Genomic DNA, 24,862 nt, shown 5'->3' on the forward strand with positions numbered 1-24,862 from the left:
AAAAAAAAAAAGCTTCACAAACAAAAACAGCTCTGCACCAAAAAAGAAAGGTACTGTTTCCATTTAACTCTATTGGTGAAATATAAAAATGTGTATTTTTTTTATTTTTTTTTTTAAATTCCCCCCCAAACAGACGAGTCCTGCTAACACAACAAAATTATATTTGGCTAGATTGTGTCAGACAAGACTGATCACTGCAATTAAGTAGTGTGCAGGAGTGAAAACCATATGGGATATTGCACCCAAGATGTAACTGCTGCGCTACCTTACATACAGTTTGTTCAAGTCATTTTTAAGAGAATATTGCGCATTTAACATTGGGACTCTAATGCTACTTTAGAGGAGATATCTGTAATATGCCAGAGAGAAATAAGCTGCCATCTTAGGATATACAATGTATCATTAAAAATTCACTCAAGAGCATAAATGTAAACCCCTAGATATCATTATATTAAAATTAAAGATCTTAAAAAGTGGCCTTTACCAGAAGGAAAAAAAAAATACACTGAAATGGAAACAAAATAGGTAATGTACAATTCCATAACAGTACAAAACTACACATTATGTAAAGTAAAATATTCTTTAAAATAAAATTAAAAAGTCAAAAATTTTTCTTAAATAGCATGGTGAAAGTCTCTTTTCTGGAAATGTAACACTGAAGTGTTTACCTTCTACCTAAAAAAGAGCAATATACATGATATAAGAATAGTCTTCCATCACTAATTCTGTAAGATCGTGGGCAATAAATTGTTGGCATGGCATCTCAAAATAGGACCTTGTAAATTAAAGTTACAATCCTGCCATGGATGTACTTCATTCTTTGTCTTTATAGAGAGATTCAAAGCCACAATGACTTATCAATGGTCATCATAGTTGAACGTAAAGCAATGTATTTTGATGGTGCTGATGTACACAAGAACTGTAGGACAGCTGGGAGTGTGCTGCTTCTCTCCAGAAAACAGTGGTGAGGGCATGTTCAAGGCTTTGGAGGGACACAAGAATTGAGCAGTCAAGTTCAGCAACCTCCTGCTGGGGCCGCACAGGCCCCTTGGGATTTTACTTTATGCCTTTGTCCACCACGTCGTCTTCCACCTCCCCCAGTTTTTGGCTGCTGAAGAAAAAGAAGAAAAAATATATAAACATCTCTCTAGTTGCACAGTTTGTATCGTAAGGCTGGGTTATTCCTAGTACAAAGGAAGGCTTTTCTTTAGTTATTTTATGACAGTGGTTCTACACTTAAAGCAAGACTGCTACTGTAAAATTGCAAAACGCTTTAACATGAATGGCAATTGTTTTCCTTTCGAATAGCCTTATCTGGCAAAGACTATAGGGTTTGTGTCTGATGTGCTGACAAGTTAGAATTGTCATTAATGAGGCAGATAACTATCAGCCGGCCAAAGTGGACTGCCCATCCTTAAAGCGGAATAGAAAAGTTCAAAGTGAAGATTTGCCACCTTTTATGAAACATTGAGAATCTTTCTAAAAATACATATGCTGACAGGTCTATGTGCTTGAGCACTCCTATGTTTCAGTGGCATACCTATATGTTCCGTGTGAGATCTAAGATCGTGTGTCTCTGACTGCTAGTCCCAGAAAATGATAATTTTGATAATGCCACCGCTATGCTATTCAGTTTTCTCTTACTTGAGGCTCTGACATTACAATGTAAAAACCATAATAAGGAATGTCAATCATAATACTATAATAAATATTGGGGAATGAGTTGTTGGGGAAACAAGCAATATGAGGTCTACTGCTTTGCTGTCTCTGCCTTCCATTTTCAGGCAATATTTGCAGGGCGAAGTTATCTTTTAAAGCTGCAGTTTGACTAGCTGACCTGCAGCATGCCCCGAATAAGCTTTAGCACAATTGTAGGCGGATGTTTTAATATTAGTTATTAAACAAGACAAAAAAGGTAAATGCAAACTTTAATTATCCAGTGACACACACGGTATGGTTACCAAGATGTGCACAAAAATAATGACTGTCATCAGCCATTTAAAAAAAAAAAAAAAAAACCTAGGCAAAGTGACAAACTCAGTGGGCTCATTACTATACCAGTGGCAGGTAATATGACTAAAATATTAGGCGAATAGTTCAAAAGTGATTAGGTTAATTGAAGATTAAAAAAAACCTCCATCTTTCATTTGATTCCCTGATGTTTTATGCATAAACAAGATATAGCAGATAGCAAGCAGATTCTTTATTTGCTATTTCTATTGAGCTAAGAAAATCAAGGCTTTTCTCGTTTATAAATGTTGTGCTGTGGTGTGTATCCATTGAAGTTATGCAGTGCTTCACAAGAAAAAGAAGAAAAAAGCAGGTGATGCGACTCTTATGGTAAAAAAAAAAAAAAAAAAAAATTTACTGTGGAGGAGACAGACTATTTCACGTCTGGGAAAACAAAAGCCTTACCTGCCTGATCACAAGTTTTGTTTTGTTTTTTTTACACTCACCTGTCCCCTTTTTGTTCCAAGTGCCGCCAAATATTTAAAGTTATAACCTGTATATATGATAGGGTAATACTTCTTGCTGAAGTAAGCTGTTTGATTGTTGCACTCTAAACTAAACTATTCATACCTGTGCTTGCAACCCTGTTGCACCAGATGTTGCTCCAACATTGGCTGCTGGGGGAACCTCCTCCACTGCTGCCGTCCCTGGGCTTGCTTCATCCTTTTTTCCAAGCGGACTCTTTTTGGTGGACTGCATCTTTACTTGCTGTGGTTTCGAGTTCATTGGCAAGTTGTTTGTGCTTTGTAGCAACTAGATAGAAGGGTACAGATATGTATTTATTACTTTGCAAAATACAGGAACGTCAAATACATTATTTTCCCTTTTTGCCATTTTGTTAGAAGGTTTAAATGCCAAAATCAAAATAAAAAAGCGATTCACTGTTTACTGATTAACTTAATTAGGACTTGTTCTTTGTAATGATCTTACAGTGAATAATGGGGAAGAGCGTTCTCTATATGGACCATTTATATATTTATACAGGGTGATCATATCCCTCTTATACGTCTCTTCTCAAGGGGGAATAGGTTTAGTTCAGGTAATCTCTCCGCATAGCTGAGCTCCTCCATTCCTTTTATTAGTTTAGTTGCCTTCTCTGCACTCTCTCCAATTCCACAATGTCCTTTTTGTGAACTGGTGCCCAAAGCTGGACGGCATATTCCAGATGTGGTCTGACCAATGCTATGTACAGGGGCAGGATTATGTCTCCATCTCTGCAGTCTATTCTTCTTTTATTACAAGAAAGTACTTTACTAGCTTTATATATTGCAGCTTGGCATTGCATGCGGTTGTTACCTTAGACCATTCAGAGTATGAATCAATAATTATAACTCTCTGAATGCGATCTTTAAGCCAGTTCTCTATCCATTTACAGATTGACTTTTCTAAACCTATCGACCCTAACTTGCATTTTAATCATCTGTGGGGTACAGTTTTAAATGCTTTAGAAAAGTCCAAGTACACTATATCAACGGCTATTCCACTGTCTACCTGTTTATTCCTCATAAAAAGAAAGTAAATTTGTTTGACAACTTCTGTCTTTCCTGAAGCAATGCTGACTATCACTTATAATATTATTTTCTAGCAGAAACTCCTCTATGTGGTTCTTTATCAAACTCAGTAGTACATGGCCAACTTTTAAATACATAGCAACATAAACATACATATGTCTTTTACTGTAGTAATGCGCCCATGAAAAATTATTTAAAATTCCTGATTTAAAATGACTGTCAGTCAGAACAAACTGATCTAATCTAGTTGATAATCCCTTCATAACCACTAATCAGAGGTTCTAATCCTTACCAGAATCCTCAACACAATAAAAACAAACATTTTTATAAAACAGTCCTCCTGCATTACATCTCCACACCTATTGGCTATACTGGAATAAGTTATCCAAGAGGCATGGGTGGCTACCTTACAACAGCATATGGGAGGGGGAAATGGGTTTCTTCTTAGGACTATTTAGAATAAAAAAAAAAAAATAAAAAAAAATAAAAAGAAACACATCCTATACAAGGTCTCAAGAAAATACCTTTGTTATTGTGCCCACAGCTTTGGTTCGCCCCTCTCGGAATACAAGCCGCTGATCTATGTGCAGGTATTCGGGTGTTTTGATGAATCTGAAGTGAACTGTAGCTTTATCTCCAGTCCGCAAGCAGTCACGGCTCATGCTCAGGATGGTGGCTGTTTGACGGATACTGCCGCAATGCACTGGAACAAAGACAAAATTCCATCATTCACTTCAAAAACAATAATAAAAACACACACCATTGTGCATCTACAGTTGTAGCTGCTGTTATATAGTGTGTTCTAAGGGTGTTTAGTTTTAATAACATCTTGATTTAAAATAGAATTTACAAATATAAGACTTTTGTTTGTAAAAAAAACAAAACAAAAAACAAAACAAAAACACACATAAGAAAACGCAGACAATGCTTTATAGTAGAGGTAATTTTTTTAAATTGATACATATCCTAATTTTTGTTTAGGTAACATTTTACTAGCCAAGACAATTTTTAGAAGATGAAGTAAAAATTTTAGAATTTGGGAAGCTCTGTGTTCCAATATGTGATTTACAGAAAATTAATGTATGGCAAGTACATTCCGTTTTTCCATTTCCATTCTATTTTTCTCTAATACCACATAATAAAAACTCTCAGCAGATGTCCTAAAATCAAAAAGAATAGGTACCAGAAGAATGTAGAATGGGAGCAATACTAAACCACTGGTTGCACCTGATACAGAAAAGTGTTATTTAAAACAATTTAGTGAATTTATTTCACTAGAAGGTGTGGTTTACAAACATTTTGTTCTTGTTGAACATAGTAAATAGAATACTGTACACTACCCAATACATAACAAACACAGCAATCAGAAAAGACAGCCCAAAGAGTTATGAAAAAAGCAAGTCTTAGATGTTTAAGAAATTCCTGAAACTACTTCTGGGTGAAAAGGTGAGGTTCTTACTTGGTAGGAGTTCTTAGTAAGAATGAAGATTAAACAAAAAAAGACCCCATTGCAAAACTACTAAATGCTTAGGCTGGGAACAGAGCCAATTCCTAGAGGGTTTGGAAGGCGTGTCAACAATTTGAGAATTTGAACAAAAATGTGGTAACTTTACAATAAATGGCTTCCAGGAGGTAACAGTGATAATTTCCCAATATTCTATAGATTAGTGCTTAAAGATCATAGCTTTATTAGTAATCAAGTGATAACACCAAGGGTTTGCAATGGAAATTATGGAATTTGTCTTTCCGGTTGGAAGACTTTAGTCATAGATTCGAAAATAAGGACAAGTCTGACGTAGATGAGACTTTGCAGATTCTAATAAACCTAAGTGTTTTCTTAGATAAGTTTCTTGTCAGCTGAATAGTGGCAGAATACTATTCTTAAAGGCAGAACTAACCAGAGTACAGTATACAAGAGTACAGTCTTCAAGGCCTTAAATGCAACAGATCATAAAGAAAACTGATCTTACATTGTGACAAAAATATAAAGCATGACATGTGGAAGTGAAAAGCAGCATTTTTCTAATGTATTTCCGGCTGCCTATGTCCCTGACTTTACCAACACAGGAAATTGGGCAGAAACTTATTCAAAACTAAATTTATGTATTAACCTGATGTGAAGTACTGTTCATAAAATATTAGAGTGATAAAACATTTGATAATTCACAACACTCAGAAAATAAATAACTCATAGCTACCCATCGCCTGGTATCGTGGGCTGATAGTTGTAGGATGATGCAGAACCAAGATCTCAGCTTCAAACTCCCAAGATGCTTGTGGGTTAAGGCGGGGTGAAACCATTACCATGCCCTTTCTGATAGAGGATCGCTTGATCTGTAGAGCAAACAAACACCACAGTAAAGCTAAAAGACCATTAATTCAAACTCGAAACATAAAAAGAGCAAAGCTTACTAGCACTGTCCTCCAAAACCCACACACAAAATAAATGAGCAATAGAAACTACATGCATGTAAAGGGTAGTTACAAGCTCACCATAATCTGGGTTCTACAATGTAGAAACCCTAACCGTTAAAAGTAAAAGATTTATTGGGCAAAAAAAGTGTTTTCAGAGCATGTATAGAACTACAGTAACCGCCACTACATCCTATCCAGACCATATGGCAAGCCAGGTAATTGATCAAAAGTACCCAGGGGCTCATTTATATTAAAAACCCATTTCTGCTTCCACTACAAGCATCAGCGTTTAGTAAACAATACATTTTGGTCGCTAGCTATTATTATCTTAAAGCTTACAGAAGTGGATATAAGGGGCAATCCAGCCCTGGCACTTCCTTCTTCATGTTTCGGACGTGTCCCGCAGGTGCTATAGCAACTCTCTCCTGAGACAACTTCTCAATGCAATCCCAGCCTTATGGAAGAATACTGCCCCTCCGACGGTAGTACATTGGTTGCAAAGGGTTGCTGATATAGATCACATGGAGGATATGATATCCACTTAAAAAAAAAAAACACAATACATTTCACAATAAGTTTATAAATCTGCAATATAAAGGGAAGTCAATTAAATATAAGCTAACCATACCCCTGTATGTACAAGGACTAAGAACTTTCAGTTGAATTATAAATGTTTGCCTACTTTTAACTAAGAGTGCATGACGAGGCAGAGATCACAACCATGTATGTGTTTATTATCTCAATTTAGCATTTTTAGATCCCCACAGCCCAATATGAAGATAGTAAGTTAGTAAAATGCATATGCCAAATGTAAACACAAATTTACAGACTTCCCTTAAAGTTTGACTCCAGCACAAACACAGAAAAAAAGACTGGGTGCTGTTGGAAAGGTTTCAGAACTAGTAATGATTAGGCATTCTATAATGGAAGAGTTCTATAATGGAAGAGTTCACTTTGATGTTTTACTGTTCATGCCTTACTTTTGTGATGACATTTGTCATGGGGAACGTGAAAAAACCTTAAGAGAAGCATTCTCAAGCCTCTAACAGTTAAGGAAAAATAAAAAGTGGTCATGAGTTATGCTTTATAATCTTACTAAACTAGAAAATAAATACGTTTTGTCTTTGATTAAATTAAGGTAAACTCGAACTCAATGTAATATTAAAAACAGAGATAGAGAGCAGATCTGAATAACATTGTAGTGTGGTGGTAATGTATATTCTGACATTAAGCTTCTTCTGTACCTTCTTCAGAGCAAAGGATGCCGTCTGGCCACCTCGTACTTCTTTGACAGGCATGCGTTTGCGATGTATGGACTTGACTGCAATAGACATGAAGTTGCCAAGAGGATCAGGTCCTAGCAGGAGTAGATCATTTAACTTTATGAGTCCTCTTAAGGTGGTTCCTGAAACTACTGTGCCCACTCCCTGTAAAAAAGAAAAAACATTTATATAACATGTCCCATAAATATAATATATATACATATACACACACACATACACATTTGGGTTTTGAATAACTATCTCTATTCTTTATAAAAACTTACTGGCACTGAGTAGGTATCATCAATTTGGAACTCTGCAGGTTCTTCTTCCCTTGAACTGCATCGTGGAGACAGCAAGTTAAGGAACATTTTGAGCAGATCCATGTTTTCCCCCGTTACATTTGAGATTTGAAAGATCGGACACATCCTAAGAAAAGTTTGCAAAACCGAAAGTTTACAACAGAACACAGTAAGGAGATGCCTTATACATCATATTCTGTATGGCTTTTTTATTGTTCACAAGCTACCTAAAGAAGCCTTCATTCAGTCACTACTACAAAAAAAAAAAAAAAAAAAAAAAAAAAACCCACACATACGCACTATTAAAACTTACTAAATAGGACACATACCTTTCTGAGCTGAAGTTGGAAGCTGTTACAATAACATCATCTTTGTTTTGTACCAAGACTGGAATCTTCCTACAGCCAGGAGATTTAAGCAGCCTCTGCAGCAGTTTAAGTGTTTCTGAAAAAGAAAAGGTTTTTTGTTGTATGTTTTCATATTGTATTGAATTATTTGCTGTCTCTGTACCAACACCCTTAATTTACTTTCTAGATCTGGGTAAAATTCTTCTTTTTTCTTTAATAAATCATTCATAGGCATGTCACTAAGCTGCTGGGCATTTCTATGTAAAAAAATGAAAAACAAACACACACACACACACACACCACTTTAATTGACACCTGTTTAAATTATAAGGACCAAAAAACCTTTGATGGCCATACAAATAGTCGACGAAGCATTGATGAGTGTAAAATTATGTTTTACACTTTGGAGTAAAAACAACAAGAAAAGGAAGGTGTGGTTGACTAGGTCAGCAAGGACTGATCAATGAAAATTTTAAAATTATTGGTAACCAAAAATGCCATTTAAATTCAATCAATTGTTGAAAAGATTCAAATCGCAGCAAAACAACCTTTGAAAAGTTAAACGTCAACAACAAACACCAATAATTATTTTTGGTGGTGGTAGATTGCTTTGACATGTTAAAGCGATTGCAATTACCTAGAAAAGCCTTTTACGAGAAAAAAACAAATCTTTAAAAATGAATGTAATCATTAAAATTAAACTGTTCAGGTTCTGGGAAAATGGTGTAAAGGGTTGAAGAGCTCACAAGGTTGCCACCAATTCAAGCGTTTTAAATATGTTAAAATTATTTGATCGATCCCTATAAAAAAAAGACAAAAGATATTGTGTGGCCTTGGTATTAAAACGTTTAAAACCATTCTAATCTGCCCATTAATATTGCCTTCCCTGGTTCCCCCGTTACAAATAAACTAATAAAATCTTTTCTTTGCAGCAGGCAGGGCCGCTGTACATAGGGTGCTGTCCTGAAAACATTACAACAGCCTATAGCCCTGCTTGACGGGAGGTTATAGTAGCAGTCACAACCTCTATTAGTGTAGTAAAAACATAGCTAGGCTTCCTGAAGGTAAACCAGGAGTCATACTAAAGGTTTTGCCTCAGATAGAGTGGAAAATGCAGGCGAGTTTAAAGTTTCTGACCCAGCCCACTGAGGACACTATGACAGGTTGCCAAGGTAGGGGGAAGATGGTTAAAGTTTCCTGGCAGTCCTCAATCCCATTTGCTGGTGGTTGGTAAGCCTCGTACAGAGGCGAGATTGTCGTTAATGGAAAGCAATTATCTTTTGTAAGTTTCCAGTGATAGGAAAGGAATGGGTGCTGTACAAGAGAAAGGCTCAGCGATTGGCACCCAGCTGTGTTGTCCTCCCTAGGAAAGTACAGTGATCTCTGTCATTGTCTGGCTGTCTATGAGAAGGTTTTGCAGTGTTTGCTCAACACCTGCTCAGTGAGAGCCTGGCCATACATTTCCATAGTGTGACAATTGAACCCCATACGGGGTAATGGTAAAACTAATAAGGGGGGGTGAAAGGAAGCAAATCCACACAGCACTGTTCTGGTTTATGAGAAAAGCATTAGAAATTGGGGAAATTCTTTACAAGTCCCAGGCCGACCATGTCATTATATATTTTTCCATCTGATATTTGTCTTCTGCAACTAGCTGCTCCATATGCTGGAGTACTCTCGAGTACTTCTAGCCAGTCCCCTCATGGTGGGAGCTGCTGACTGCTTCAATAATCTAGGGATGATTGCCCGGGCTGCCATAAGAAAGTAGCAATTAACAATAGGGTCACTACTGGGAACCCAATCCAGAGCTTAGATAGGTGCCCCTAGATCCGGTTAGCAATAATGTGTATATGCAAAGGAACTAGAGCCAGTGACGTGGACAAGTATAGTGTACATGGGGATCTACCCAAGGGATCGATAGGAGGTCTATGAGGAAGAGGGTGTCTTCCAAGAGGACAGCAGCCTTTGCTATCCCTACCTACTATGCAAACCAATATCTATGCATGGTAATACGTGCAGATATTGGATATCCTTGCGCCTACAGTTTTTGGTCTAGTGAGAAATTAAAATGAAAAACGGGGCGGTTTTGGATGGTGTGACTCGCTTTCTAAAGGAAGGTCTGGAAAAGCTGCTGTATTTCATTTAAATATGGGGTGGATAGGGTGGGAAGGTATATCAGAACTGTTTGAAAGATATATACCAAAGTAATATGTACATTTTGATTGTGATTCTAGCAATCTATGACAGGCAATGAGCCGAACCTCTGCAGACCGGCCCGCAACTTTAGTAATGGGGGAAAGTTGTCTGCGAATAGGCACAACTTGTATTGGGTTTTCCATATCTGTACCCTCTTGACATCTGGGTTCAGCGGCAGAGTCACAACTAGGTGTTCCATGACTAATGCATACAACAGAGGAGACAGGGGACATCCCTGCCTAGTAGTAAGGATCGGGAAGGGATATGGACCCCCAAAGAAAGATTTTACTATAATAAAACCTATTAGATGTAATTCTTCTATAGCCAAAGGAGGTTTTATGTATTCAGAAAGTACCTTGGTGTATATTAATATATACAGTATGTGAAACCCAAAACTGCAATACCTTTTTGCCTCATTTTGTTTTATTTTAGTTACAAATATTATATATAATTCAGCATTCCCCCCCCCAGTCTTTTTTAGCAGGTTGTACCAATGGGCACTTAGTAATCACCTAACTGTATTTGGGTGGTTACTGAAGAGCTGGGTCACAATACAGGGGCTGCCACCCACCTACAATTTCTTAACATCCAGCTATATAGAACACCCAGCTATGTGTATATAGAAATAAATATATTTCTAGGTGCAACACTAATTTATTTTTATATTTATCTCTTTTTACCTTGTAATATATTTGCCGGACACATGTCAATCTTTGTTACCACCACAAAGACTGGAACATTTAATGCCAACGCAAGACCGAGGTGTTCTTTGGTCATACCCACTATTCCAGCATTGCTGCCGACCTGTGTATAGGGGGAAGAGTATAAAGGAAAATAAGAATTCTCAAACACTCTTCAGTAAATAAATATGTTTTCTATAATGACAATCTAAAAACACAAAACATACCATATTGCAGCTCCAGATCTTATATTGCCACTGCATTTATTTTAAATGTATTCATTTTTTTTCCTTTACTTTCCAAAGAAGACCTATACACTCTGCAATTTGACTAAGTATACCATTGATGAACAATGAAAATGTATAATAGGTCAATTAAAGAACATGGAAAAAAAAATTAAAAAATAAAGCTTTCCATAAGAACCACATTCATCACTACAGCAAGCAAGACTGTGTGACACTAATTGTGTGGGAAGGGGGGCTCCAGGCTAAACATACGAGTGGACTTGTAGCTTCGGCATCTCAGTGAAAGGGCACCGCTTTTCCAGGATGAAGATAAAACTAAATGGTTAAATATGTTTTGTTTAATTGGTTTTGTGCAGCGTCATTGTTAATCTAAAGACCGTGTGAGAAGCATCCTGGAGGTGCTTTGCCCCATGGGAAAGTACACAAGTTATTCAGTTTTACACATGCTAGATTTTCACCTGAGATGATCACAAATGTTTGTCTTACATAGTAAGTCAGGAAAAAAAAAAAAAATGACAAAAAGGCCATTAAGTTCAACCCCCTGAGGATATAAACATATCCCAGATATAAAACCCTATAGACATAGTTGATCCAGAGGAAGGCAAAAAAACCCCGGTACAATTTGCTCCAACGAGAGCTCCAACCAGATCCATTCCAGGTTTGCTGGATCACCTAGCTTCACTGGTGAAAGTGTATCCTTTCCAGCTTTGGAGAGATTGAATAAATGAGGGCAGATGACAAAGGGGGCCAGCAACGATGACAGGTTTACTCTAAACATGAAAAACACCAAAACAATAGCGAGTTGAAAAACAAATAGCTGAAGTATACCAGCTGAATGGATGTAATGAATTTAAAAAGTTCCACATTTAACAAATTGCTATCAGGTAAGAATAGTCATTGCAGAAGGGACATTTTTTGTCCCTTTCAGCAATAAAAACATGATTGAGTATTACCTAATGTATGTGGGGGGTGCGACACATACAGATATTACAGCACTTCGTCATTAAAGATCAATTATAATGTACAACAGAAATCACAAAAGCTTGATCTTACCATTAACATGCAGAAATCTGGTAGGTGGCCAGTCATTCCAAAAACTGTGGTTTTTAAATATTTTTCATGACCGGCAAGGTCTATAAAAGTAATGATCTTTGAAGATTTTTCACATATCTTGGTCCATTCCAGACTACCTCCATGACTATCTGGTTTGTTTACAACATGTCCATGACTATCAAAGCCTAGGATGTCATTGCCCACACTACTGGTGCGTCCTGACTCAATCTCATGTTTGTGCCTGAACAGTTTCTGTCTGGCAAAGCCACGACCATTGTCAAGTTCTCCGTGTGTAAGAACTCCTAGAAGTGTACTTTTCCCAGCCTCCACATTGCCAACCACAGCCACCCTACAACAGAAAACAAGAACAGCAGACTTGGTTTTGGGTACTGAAACAAAAATACAAATAAGTAAAAGGACAGCAAACAAGCAAACAAAAACACAAAAAAACCTTTCAAATATTTTAACTACAAAATGTTGTTTCTGCCAAATGTCTAATCTGAGGTCCCAAGGTTCTGCAGTATAGAAACACTGCTTCTGCTACGCTAAAATTCCAAGCCGTATTATCAGCCTTACCTTCCCCTACATTATAGTGATTGGGGGGGGGGTTGTCTAGTCCAGAAACACTCTGGCAGGGCTGACACCACTGCTTGTGATTGCCCACTAGCTTGAACATTTCCCTATATTTAATATCATGGTGGTTGGGTTTAAATAAGTTGGTACACAAAGAACAGGTCACCAACACAATCCTAGAACCCTGGAGCCAACAACAGTATTCTTTTTAACCTTTACCCAACTCCTGCCTTTGTGACCAGTCCTTTCAAATCCTGTAACATCCCAAAGTATTTTCTTAGAAATATGTTCCCATTATTATCCACGTTACTTATGTTACTTTTGGTGTAATCAAGAGGAGCTTTGCAGTCAGGGTTTTTAATGTATAAAGATGTTAACGTACATTCTGCACTTCCTTTCATAAAAATATTTTTTATACCCCATTCCCCCTCTACAATAGTGGAGACACTTGTCTAGTCAAACAGCAGATTTAAGATCCCTTTTGATAAATGGAATATAGTAACCATTTCTCAAGCTTGAATGTAACAATTTTACAAACTACTGATTTAATACCTAATACCAATACAAAATGTAACGTAACACACAGACACAAAGCTTTAAACCCACCTTACTTCCAAGAAGTCATTATCCCCCACTCGCTTGCGCACCAGGTAGTCTCGTACTTTGCCTCCAACTTCTTGATGTTCTCGCAACAGGATCATATCAGCACCAATCTGCTCTGCCATGCTGGCCACTGTAGCCACAGATGCCTCCATATCACTCTCATTGAGTCCATATTCTGTACCGTCTAAAACACACAATAATCAAAAATAGTAGGTAACATAAGAAAATATTCTTAATGTGCTATTTGGATCTTTCTGTTGCTTCCATACTAAAACAGGTGTCTGATTTATTGGTTCATTTTGCCAAAGACTTACACAACGCTGCCGGGGAAGTAACAGCTGTGACATAGATCATTGTAGGCCATTTGATCGATTTAAATTCCATGCAGATATGGATATGCATAAAAAAAAAATAAAAAAAATGATGCACTACATAATTAGTATACATGTCTAAAGCTAGTAAAGTCCTTTCTTGTAATAAAAGAGGAATAGACTGCAGAGATGGAGACATAATCCTGCCCCTGTACAAAGCATTGGTCAGACCACATCTGGAATATGCAGTCCAGTTTTGGGCACCAGTTCACAAAAAGGACATTGTGGAATTGGAGAGAGTGCAGAGAAGGACAACTAAACTAATAAAAGGAATGGAGGAGCTCCGCTATGAGGAGAGATTAGCTGAACTGAATCTATTCTCCCTTGAGAAGAGACGTATAAGGGGGATATGATCACCCTGTATAAATATATAAATGGTCCATATAGAGAACTCTCTTCCCAATTATTCACTTTGAGATCATTACAAAGAACAAGGGGGCGCTCTTTGTGTCTGAAGGAAAAGAAGTTTAAGCTCCGGATAAGGAAGGGATTCTTCACTGTAAGGTCTGTGAAAATGTGGAATCGGCTCCCTCAGGAAGTAGTTTCAGCAACTACTATAGATTGCTTTAAGAAAAAGCTGGATGATTTCTAGAAGCACAGAATGTAACTGGGGATTAAGGATTTAAAGTAAAGATAACAGAGACTGCTGATCCAGGGAACATCCGATTGCTCCATGGAATCAGGGAAAAAAAAGAAAAAAAATTATCCCTTGTGGAAGAAAATTGTACCAGGGGTTTTTTTGCCTTCCTTTGGACCAACTATGTCTTATAGGGTTTTATATCTGGGATATGTTTATTTCCCTTGTGGTTGTACTTGATGGATTAATGTCTTTTTTCAACCCAATCTATGTAACATGTTTTAAAACGTAAGTACATAAAATGTGTCATATGCTAAAAGGATCACGAAAATAAAGTGAGATCAGCTCATAAATTGGTGGAAGAAGAAAAACCTGAAGAAACACTAACAGAGAAAAATAGGTTTACCACCCAGCTACAAGGTTGTAGGTTTGGAAGAGATTTATGTCTAGTTAAATAAAATAAAAAAAACACCAACTTGCACATACTAATATTTATTTTCTCTGACTGGAGTAAATAAAACACACACTATTCACTTGCCTACATTAAAACCACTTCCAGAGATTAGTGGGTGAAGCCATATTACTGGGGGCACACACTGATATGGGCATATGAAAAATGAGAGAATGCCCTCATTGCTGTGCAGAAACTTTTGTTACACATATGTACGTACCCCCTTAATTCACTGTTCTGTGAAAGTCCTGATTATCTTTATGAAAACGCCATTGTATATTTGATGGTCATAGTAATGGTTAAAAAAATGTGTAAATAAAAATGTATACACAGGTGACAGTACATGATTTGCTTAATTTAATACTAAACTAGCTTCAAAATCTGAAAGGAATAGAAGGAGGAAAACAAAATTTGATAAATAAGGTGTTAGTTAAATGAACTAAACCACTGAATGCCCAAGAAAAGAGAGAAGTTGATGCGTGTTTATCAAAACCAGACACAAGTCCTAAATAAGACCAAATCAGCAAGTCTCCCTGTGTGGCTATGAAGATTACAAACTACAGATGAAAGTTACTCTAAAACTTTACTCACTTTTAGACCTACATGCAGAAATCTATCAAATGCACATGACTTCTGCATACTACGGTTATCTGGGAAAGGGTGAAATTTTCCATCAGATTATTTTTTTTAGAGCAAGCCAAATAAAATTACCCCCCCTCTTCATAATAAAACATACATAAGTGATACACCCAAGCGTCTAAAGAATGTTTGAGTTAGACCACATAGAGACTGTAAGGGCAATTACCATTCCTTTTTCACAGAAAGATCCACACATTTTTCTATATGGGTCCCATAGGCAAAATGTGTGAATCTTTGATACTTGTAGAACATTAGATTGTAAGCCCCTTTGAGGGACAGTTAGTGACATGACTATGGACCGGCGCTGTAATATGCTGGCGCAATATAAAAACTAAATAATAAATCTTCTGTAAAAGCTTTTCTATGCCGTGTCCTTCATACAGAATGTGTGTCATCATACTCTATGAAAACTTTCTGTTCAATTATGTTTTTTTCATGGCATATAATATTAGTACATCATCTATGAGAATAGGAGTTTTGGCCAAGCTCTGGAATAGCAGAAAAACAAGGAGAAAATACAAGTGTGATCTGTAAACAAATTTAGGGAGTATAGAAAGTAGAACTTTAGGAAGCCAGGTTAGAAAACATCATGGAAATATCCTCACACGTCATTATAAATAATGTTTTATTGAATGAGACATCAAAAATCATACATACAGTGCATTTTGAATAAACAAGACACAGCAAATTATCATAAAAATAAATCTGAGAACAAAAATAAAAAACAGGAACGTGCAGGAATCATGAGAACAGTAAACTTGGTGTGCCTCAATAGTTTGTTTTTTTATTTTTGCATTACAATGTGCTATTTTCAGGGATTTTGACTTTTGTTCCAGTAAAAAAAAAGAACAAAAAACGTTTTTCTGAAACAACTCCACAAGACGAGAAGGTGCATACAATAAGGCTGGGGTGCCAAACTCAGGCCCGCGGGCTAAATCTGGCCCACACTGTAATTATATTTGGCTTGCGACAAAATCCCAAATGTCTCCATGAGATGGCCCGTTGGTAGACAGTGCATGCACCAATACTACAAATCCCAGAATTCTCTGCTGACATGTCAATCGGGGCCCATACATGCCCCTCTCCTCAGCTGACATTTATTAGCGACCTTCCTCAATTGTAGATATTTTTTTAACAAGTATCAAGGTCGGCCCATGACTTTGTCCAAACTTTTCATTTTGGCCCACCATGTATTTGAGTTCGAGACCCCTGCAATAAGGGTTCTTGTACACAGATTGTAAAATAGAGCCCGAGTATTCTAAAGCTCATTTTAAAAACAAACACAAACCAGGATTTCAGAGCTTTGGGGTAAACCATGAAGATTTCCATTCTTACACCCCAACAAGTCTTTTTTTGTTCAGTATTGAACATAGAAGAGAAGTGTTAGCACATCTGTCAGGTTTCCTGCTGTTCCCAACCTCTGTGGAGGAAATTTTTCCTCAATTCTTGAGTCTAGAAGTAAAATGTAAATCTCTGACACATATGCACCAATAAAAATATCCTTTTTTTAATGAGGCCGACAGGAAAGAAAAAATCTCCAGGTGGCTTTTTGTTTTATCCCTACATGTACTGGGTGTCACTACATAAAGAACCAGCCACCATTGAACAACGTTATATCATTAATGACCAATGGCTGAAAAGGAGAGACAGTCGATCTGAAATCTACTGTGGAGCCTGCAAAGTACTTGCCGATTATTACACACACCAAAACTGTTCACCTCTTACCAAAAGTTAGCTTACATAAAGCACTATTTCCCGCTGAAGGATTTAACATCAATTTTTAATTTTTCCTGCAATGACTAAAATACAATAAATTTTACATGATTTATTAATCAGTGAATAATTTCTGGTAAACCTGGTATCCTGCAGTTCCAACTTGGAACTTCACCTGGTTTAGAACTACAAATACCAGCGGTATATTCAGTACACCGGGCACTCTTTAGTGTGGCGGGAGCCAAAAGCTGACGGTAAACAGATCCCTCAGTGCAGTGTGTGCCAAGCAGGCTCTATGTACAGCAAAGACACAGGAAATAATACCCAGCTACATGAGATGAGAGTAGAATGCAGGGAAATGCTGACCACCATACATAGTCCCAACACGGCTCTGCCATGGAAGATATCAGAACGTACTGGATAGCTACAGAGTGTAAAGAGAAAATGCTGGGTATTAGCAACAAGCCACTTCTTAATGCAGCCTATTGTCCTGCACCTAGATGTAACTTCCCGTGGAAATGACATGCAGTTGACACTTTGTAGTCATGGAAAAATGAGGCCATTAAAAATGAAAATGAGTACTCTCATGAATGTGCAGAGATGATGGCTGATGTTTACATTCAGCAAAGATGGACAGAGCCTGTCAAACTTATAGTACGTGCTTCAAAGTGTGAAAAAAATGTCTGACGTTGCAAACATTTTGGGCAGAAGGAGGCTAAAACGTCACGAGAGGTCACTGATATTCCATTGAGATTACTCAATTCTGTTTTGGCGACAATGCCACCAGGACAGAAAGAGAGGGAATGTCTCCGGCAGAGACCGCAATATAAAGCCAATAGAGAAGAATCCCCCTCCCCGTGTCACAATTCTTACACAATACACACAACCCCTCCAAGTCATAGGTCATACTGCCACTAATTACAACAAGTGTAGCAATACACAAATAGTTTTTATATAAAACATTAAAGATAATTAAAATCTGCTGCCTAATACTGTTCAGCTGTATCTTTCATCTTACATGAAGTTTCTACCACCTAGTGGTGAGACCATTCTGGAGGACTCCTTTAGAGAGCAGTAAAGTTGATTAAAGACTGATCCCGCTGCTATTCCCCATTTCCACCTCTGCTCTCCAGTTGTCTGCCGTCAGCTCACACCTTACGGCACAAGTAAAAAGGAGGACAGGATAGACTGGGGTTTGTCAGGAAATATTTAAGTGTCACATCATATCACACAATTGTGAGTAAAACAAACGAATGTTTGTGTATTGCATTACAGCATGTTACATACAACACAAATAGGCAAGTCCCAGTTCAATCCTTCAGGGAGGTAATGCCTAATACCTATACAAGAACGACTAGACGGTTTACAGATATGAATGTAAACGTCTCAACCCCAGCGCGTTTCGCCAATAAGCTTCCTCAGGGGATACACAAAGTTATATCACTGCGTTGGTGAATTGGAAGTATGAAGTCTAGATCTTGAGGAATGTAAGAATCTTGGTGTTGTGGATATCCTTGGGGTGGCTGAGATTACTCTCATGAAAGAAGGACTCTCATGGCCAACCTAGCCCTTCCCCAGTAAAATGGTCTGTTGAATATTGACGCAAGAGTGTGTGCACAGTACAACAAATAATAGCAATACTACAGGTATTGCAGATAGGGAACAGCCTGTGTTATGCGAATGGCGACATAGCCTTTCCCCTGAATCACAGTAACAAACGGGCTATAAATGAGCTATGGCAGTATGTCACTAAGTGGGCGAGATTAAAACACATGAAAATTGGGAGTTGTTACTGAAGAATATTTTAGGAGGCAAGCAAAAGCCACTATATGGTATATATGAAGATGGGCAAAGCGGGCTGAGCAGATAATGACCATGGACCACTACATTAAAAATGACAGGGAATGCAGCTTATGTTTGTTCTAAATTGGTCACAATCTATGCAGAATACAAAAGCTGCTAAATGATTAAAAAGAGAAAATGTTTCAGTATCAATCATTTCATAGAGCTTAGGTCAGCTTGTAAGGAATCCAGTGCCATTTAACTCACTTTCTGCAAGACAGCTGGGTGGGGAGTTAAAGTCGGGTGGTCGAAAGAGTCAGCAGGGCAATATACCAAGGTATCCAGAAACCTAACATAATGGTTCTGACTTCGTACTAGCCCCTAATACTTTGTTACAACTTTCTAATGTCTGCTCCTATACTATGTCCCCTTTTAACATCGCTTTTAAATTATGTCCCAATTATCCAGTGCCTTGTAATTCAACTTCCCAGTGTCTTTTTTAAAGTCTGTATATACTTGTAGCGCAATCAATGTAGTGTAATAGTTTTGACTTGGTTGACATTATCAGAATAAATGTTTCTTTTTTTGTTTGGTTTTAAATGAAAACCATTTGCAAACACATAAAAATGCTTACATAGCTGTGACAAGCGAGTCAAATTTAAGAATAGGGAAAATGGCTGGGGCAGCAAAATGCTCTTGAAAGTTGCATGCAGTATCTCAAAAGAAACATGCACAAACATTGCTGACTTCCACCAAAAAAGTTGCTTGCAAAACCCACGAATGTGTACCAAGCCTTTTACAGCATACAGGTCATGCCAGGTCCTTCTGGGGGAAGCAAATAATGACTGATGTGAACTTTAGATTGTGACAAGCCCCCACCCACCCATGATGATGATTGCTTCATAAATCAAGTCAAAAATAGTTGTTTTTTCTAGTGATGCCCACCGGCGGAGTGCAGCACAGCGATGTTTTTTGCAAATTATACAGATGATGGCAGTGAGCAGTGCTAGTACCACTTACTGCCACTCCTAGTAATTCTCTATGAAACGGTCACCGGGAAAGCTCTGGTGAGGCTGTGCTTTCCTGCCATGTGGAAGCAGAAAATACTCCTCACTGTGTATGTGAACAAGCCGTGGTGACAGCTCACAGCTTGTCAGTTCTGTTTCCAAAAACTTGTGTGGAAAAGATACAATGTAAAGATACTTCAGTGGGACAATAATGGTCTATTGGGGGTATATCTTTGGAGGACCAAATAGACCTCCAATGGTAGCCTGACTACTGTTAGGTACTAGGATGAGTGCCTCCTGCTTCAGGACAATACCTGACCTTGTGGTCACAATGTGTAGGCAATTACTGAATGATAAATACATTGAAACCATTGACTGGCACACACGTTTTCCCAAGCCTGAATACAGAGATCTTCGAGGTCACTATGTCACAGTACATCCGACATTACAAAGTGGTAAAAGACTGACTGGGAACTCATACATTGATCAAGGTCTTTCAGACTATATTCCAGGGTACCATCCCCCCATCTCGGATGAATGCCATGATGTTGTTGGGAGTGCATACAGGTATGTGGGGGCTATACAAAATACTGCGCCACATTGTGATGAAATTCACACACGTTCGATCATTCCATGATTTCAGTTTTGTTTTCTCTCTGATTTTCAGTGTGATTTTGAATCCAACCAATAGGTTAATTATTTTGGATTCCATTGAGCCTTTTGAAGACATTTTGTCATCTCAATGAACTACACAACATACATCAATAAAATTTGTTTCTTGATTCAGGTTATATCCAGGTAAATAACATACCAGATCCTTGACCAATAACATATATGGTCTCCCCTCTTCCTTCGTCCATCCGATCCCGTAGCTGATGTAAAAGGCTGTCATACTGCTCGGCGCTCGGACTTACCAAGACATGCTACAAGGGAAAAAAAGGATATAGTAAATGATACAGCTTGAAGTTTATTGAAGACTGCATGGTGATATCTGCATTAGTCTAAGAAATAAAGAATTAATCTGTGGCAACAATGGACTGGATGATGTCTCAGCTATTCGCCTAGGATGGACAATTCAGCATAAAAGCCCAGCACTTAGTTATCCATAAAACCCATTTCTGCTATTAAACCCAAGAATGCTCAGCGTCTACAATTTTATTGACCAGTTGATGAATAATTATTGTGCATTTATATCCTTGGGAAAGGAGTTTTTATGCAGAAGAATGTCCTAAAAACATGCGGTGTACCACAGATTACCTTATTTCTCAATGCCAGGTGACTTGTCACAAATGCAGACATGGAATCACTATAAAGTTTCATACAAATAAATGAATAAACTGTATAAGGCATGGAGAATTATTGTACATAATCATGAAGTCACAAATTCCAACAAAAATGGTAAAGCTAGCGAAATAGCTTTTTTTTTTTTTTAAAAGTTCATATGGCCACAGAAACCTGTCAGGGGTTCTAAGCCATCTCCAGTCTAACCACAACATGATTTAACATCCACTGGATCAATTGGCATAAGAGAATTTTATGGCTGATCTGTTACTTCCCTGCAGCACCACAATGTCTTTCCTTTTATATAGGTAACACTTGCTAAAATGCAAGCATTATGGTAGAACTGTTACAGCGCCCTATAGACCTATTGCAAATATGCTGCCGCATGCATTGCCTTGGAGCAAGAAAACAAGCTGTGCCCATGTGATGGCGGGGGCCAGCACGGACATGACGCAGCCGGGGGCACCAGAAACAGAGGGTGCAGCTCTCCAAGCATTGCCCATCCACAACCAGGGTTGTGGGCACAGCAGAAAATCACCAGGCAGATTAGTACCACCCAACAGCAGGTGGAGGAAAGGAAAGTATAAACAGTTGATGAACATTAAAACGTACCAAAAACATAACATCAGTTCTGAATAAAAAGAGAGATAGGAGAAGACTCATCAGTTTTTTTTTTATTCTGTCTTTGCCCTACGAGGGAGTTTCATTTTCCCTTTCCTGAAACAGAACAGAGAAAAAAGGTCTCCAATAAAAAAGGAAACTTCTCATTCATGCAGCAGTCATCAGAACAGGTTTCCCGTGTTTACAATGGTCACTAAGTACACAGGTAAAGTTTCACTTTATTGTCACCAAGTCAGAAAGCAAGGGTGACAACCTAAAACCCCACAAGCAGCACTAGAAGCTTTTCCCAACAGTCAGGGAACTATAACATCAATCAGCCCCTGACACTGTACTCTGTGGTAGACATGTTTAGACAGGTAGTGTCAGAATGACCAAGCCTGACTCATGTTATCCCTATCAGGATATATATAGAACACACAAACATTGACAACAATAAAGTTCCTTTAGAGATGTCATAAAGTGGAATGTGGACTGAACTCCACACATGAATATTGCAAACACATTTCATCAGAAACCCTCATTGAGCCCAGACTGCCCATTATGATCTCAAATCACAAACTTCTGAATATTGAGCAGCAGCCGCCCCTTGTCAGGTGGCAGTAAATAAGTCCTCAAATATAAAGAATGAGAAGTCAGCTAGGCAAAGAGGAACAACTGGTCCATGGGGGTAGGGTGGGGAGCCAACCAAGTCTGCTTCTCTTCATTATTAAAGTGTTAATCTCTACAATGTATTATTTGCTCTCAGCATTTCAGTGGGGCAATGCGTTTTCCATTTCTGTCCTGGAGAATACAAAACAGAAGTGAGTGTAAGTCTCCCCACATAAAAATGTTTGTTACCTTTATATTCACCCTTTGTTCCCCTTTCCTTTAAGGTTCACCATCTGAGCTACTCTTGCAGAGTGCAATTGATCGCTATTTTCACTCTTATTACAGAGAAAACATTATCTCTAGAATATTTCCATTAGTTATAATACTTTCAATTCTCTCAGACTTGGTTACTTAGCGAACTCTATTGTTTGGACCTTTCTGAGGCTTCTCCAATACCCAGGCTAAACATCTTAATCTACCCCAAAAGGGGATTACCTCTCCAATACCTATACATCCATACACAATAGTCTGAACATACCTTTTACTTTATATTTTTTGCTTCTAATTACACTTTACAATACTCTAAGTGTTTATTCAACCTCATTAAACGATGCTACTTATTTTGAATCTTTTACTGTCACTAAAAGGTAGACGTATACATTATAACACATCAACACTTCCTTTTATGTTAACCTTTATTGCCAATGACCAAGTACTATGTTAATGTTTGGTCTCCCTAATACCCCTCAGGAAGCCTTAGAAGCGAAACGCGTTAGTATGAGACCTCTTCGGTTTAAACTAATTACTACTCTTGTCTTTTGGTAGGAATTTGATGTCTAGCTATACCATGCCTTCTGTTCTCCACACACACAATTGTGAACCAACAACAAGCCAGTTGACCAGTGAACTATGTTCTTATAACACAATGTTTTAAGTATTTTTTTTGTTGTTATACAAATAGCAATAGTTGATTTTTGATATCTCACAAAAGTTATGCACACTTTGTTGCTTGACAAATCTCACACGGTTTTGCTTATAGATTCTTTTATTTGTATGCGGAAATACACATACATTAACATTTTTCACTATAAAACCTCCTTTTTCTTCCTTACAACCATGGGAGTATCATGGGAGCACCTGGAAGGGCCCATTTCCTCCAGTCTAATAGAGTTTAATAAATCAGGCCCAAAATGAGTAGGTGAAACATCAGCAAAAGTGATGCTAGTGATCTCCTAGTGTCTCAATAGTTGTTATCAAGGTATTTAATAGCCACTCCTTAAAAGATGAGAGTTTAAATAAAGGGAGAAGATTTCTTTGCTAAATATCCAGCGTATATTTTCAAAAAAGTGGACAGGCAACATATGTGCACATTCCAATTATGAGTTCTCTCTTATAAATAATCTACGCCTCGTGCATACCCCTGAAGAAGCTTAGAAAGGTGAAACGCGTCGGGTTACTAGACGTTGCACCAACAATAGGCTAGTTATTTTTAATGCTTAACTTTGCTATCCACAACCCATGATGTGAACATCTGACGTGGACAAAAAGCCTTTTGAAATATGTATATGTTGACGCTGGATATTTAGCCAAGAAACCTCTCTTTCTCTCTTCTTCATTTAAACTCTCATAGGTGAAACATGAAGGTGAGGACATCTTTAACTTCAAACTCTGTTATTAACAAAACAATCTGGATTTACATGAAAGGATATATAATCCAAGGAATACAAATTCAACGTATTACAGTTTTAGGATGTACAACCCCAACTCATATTATTCCTGTCAGGATATAAATAGAACAATCAGGACAATAAGGTTTCTTTAGAGATGTCATAAAGTGGACTGCACTCCACCCACAAATATTATTCTATTGCAAACACATTTCATCAGAAAGCACAAACTTCACATAACTATGTTGCTAGGAAGTTTGAACTCAATGAGCAGCGTCCACAAGCATTGCTGGCATTCAGCGACAGATCCCCAGCCTATAGTGACTGCAATCCATCCACACACTGAAAAGGTGATCTCCATCATTAAAAACAGCAGCAAGCGGCCTCATTGTGCCCATCAATTCATTCATGTGTGGCATAATGCAAGCTAAGAACAATCCATTCACACAACACTGTGCTATGGCCATTTTAAAGTCATCAGCTTTGCAAAGCTCACAAAGCATTGGTGCCATGTGCAATTACACCAATTAGCAAATGTTTGACAACCCATCAAATGGAAAAATTACAAATAGCATTCAGCATTGCAATCAACAATAACCTAGCAATTATCATGCATGTAGCATGACTGCATGTAATTCAGACTCTGTCCATTGATGATGCCGAATTAATTTACATATATGCAAATTTGGGTAGGGAGGCTTTACAGCTCACATTGGTTGGATTTCATTACCAGGTACATAGGCACGCTTGTGAAAGCAAATACTGGATACAATCTAGGGTAATAACAGTGACAGAAGAGTAATGAATAGTAATATCCTGAACAGTGTCAAAGAGTATTTTTGGAATGTCAAGAGTAATTACCTGTCCTAAAGGTTAATTGATATGATTACATTTTGTGGAAAGGAATTTAGGAGCCAGGAAGGGGTTAATGCCATGCCAGCTGTACCATGCAGCCAGCAAGGGGTTAA

At 37.9% G+C, this 24,862-nt stretch overlaps 1 protein-coding gene across 2 annotated transcripts in view; it reads right to left on the minus strand.

Annotated features, from left to right (window-relative positions):
- Positions 1 to 524: 524 nt before the first annotated feature.
- The window catches only part of GTPBP1 (GTP binding protein 1), a 25,200-nt gene continuing 862 nt past the window's right edge, over positions 525 to 24,862 (minus strand). The window contains exons 2-12 of one of the 2 annotated variants that reach the window (XM_072421090.1): positions 20,549 to 20,660; positions 13,201 to 13,381; positions 12,022 to 12,370; positions 10,724 to 10,847; positions 7,830 to 7,944; positions 7,483 to 7,627; positions 7,181 to 7,363; positions 5,720 to 5,855; positions 4,046 to 4,224; positions 2,581 to 2,763; positions 525 to 1,108 (exon numbers count right to left, since the gene is read on the minus strand). In XM_072421090.1, coding sequence (XP_072277191.1) covers positions 1,016 to 1,108; positions 2,581 to 2,763; positions 4,046 to 4,224; positions 5,720 to 5,855; positions 7,181 to 7,363; positions 7,483 to 7,627; positions 7,830 to 7,944; positions 10,724 to 10,847; positions 12,022 to 12,370; positions 13,201 to 13,381; positions 20,549 to 20,660 — 1,800 coding nt within the window. In that variant the 3' untranslated portion in view covers positions 525 to 1,015. Of the gene's footprint in view, positions 1,112 to 2,580; positions 2,764 to 4,045; positions 4,225 to 5,719; positions 5,856 to 7,180; positions 7,364 to 7,482; positions 7,628 to 7,829; positions 7,945 to 10,723; positions 10,848 to 12,021; positions 12,371 to 13,200; positions 13,382 to 20,548; positions 20,661 to 24,862 lie in introns of both variants that reach the window. The other variant, XM_072421088.1, reaches the window with a different exon arrangement.

The sequence above is a fragment of the Pyxicephalus adspersus genome, chromosome 8 (genome assembly GCF_032062135.1).
Source record: "Pyxicephalus adspersus chromosome 8, UCB_Pads_2.0, whole genome shotgun sequence".
NCBI lineage: Eukaryota > Metazoa > Chordata > Amphibia > Anura > Pyxicephalidae > Pyxicephalus > Pyxicephalus adspersus.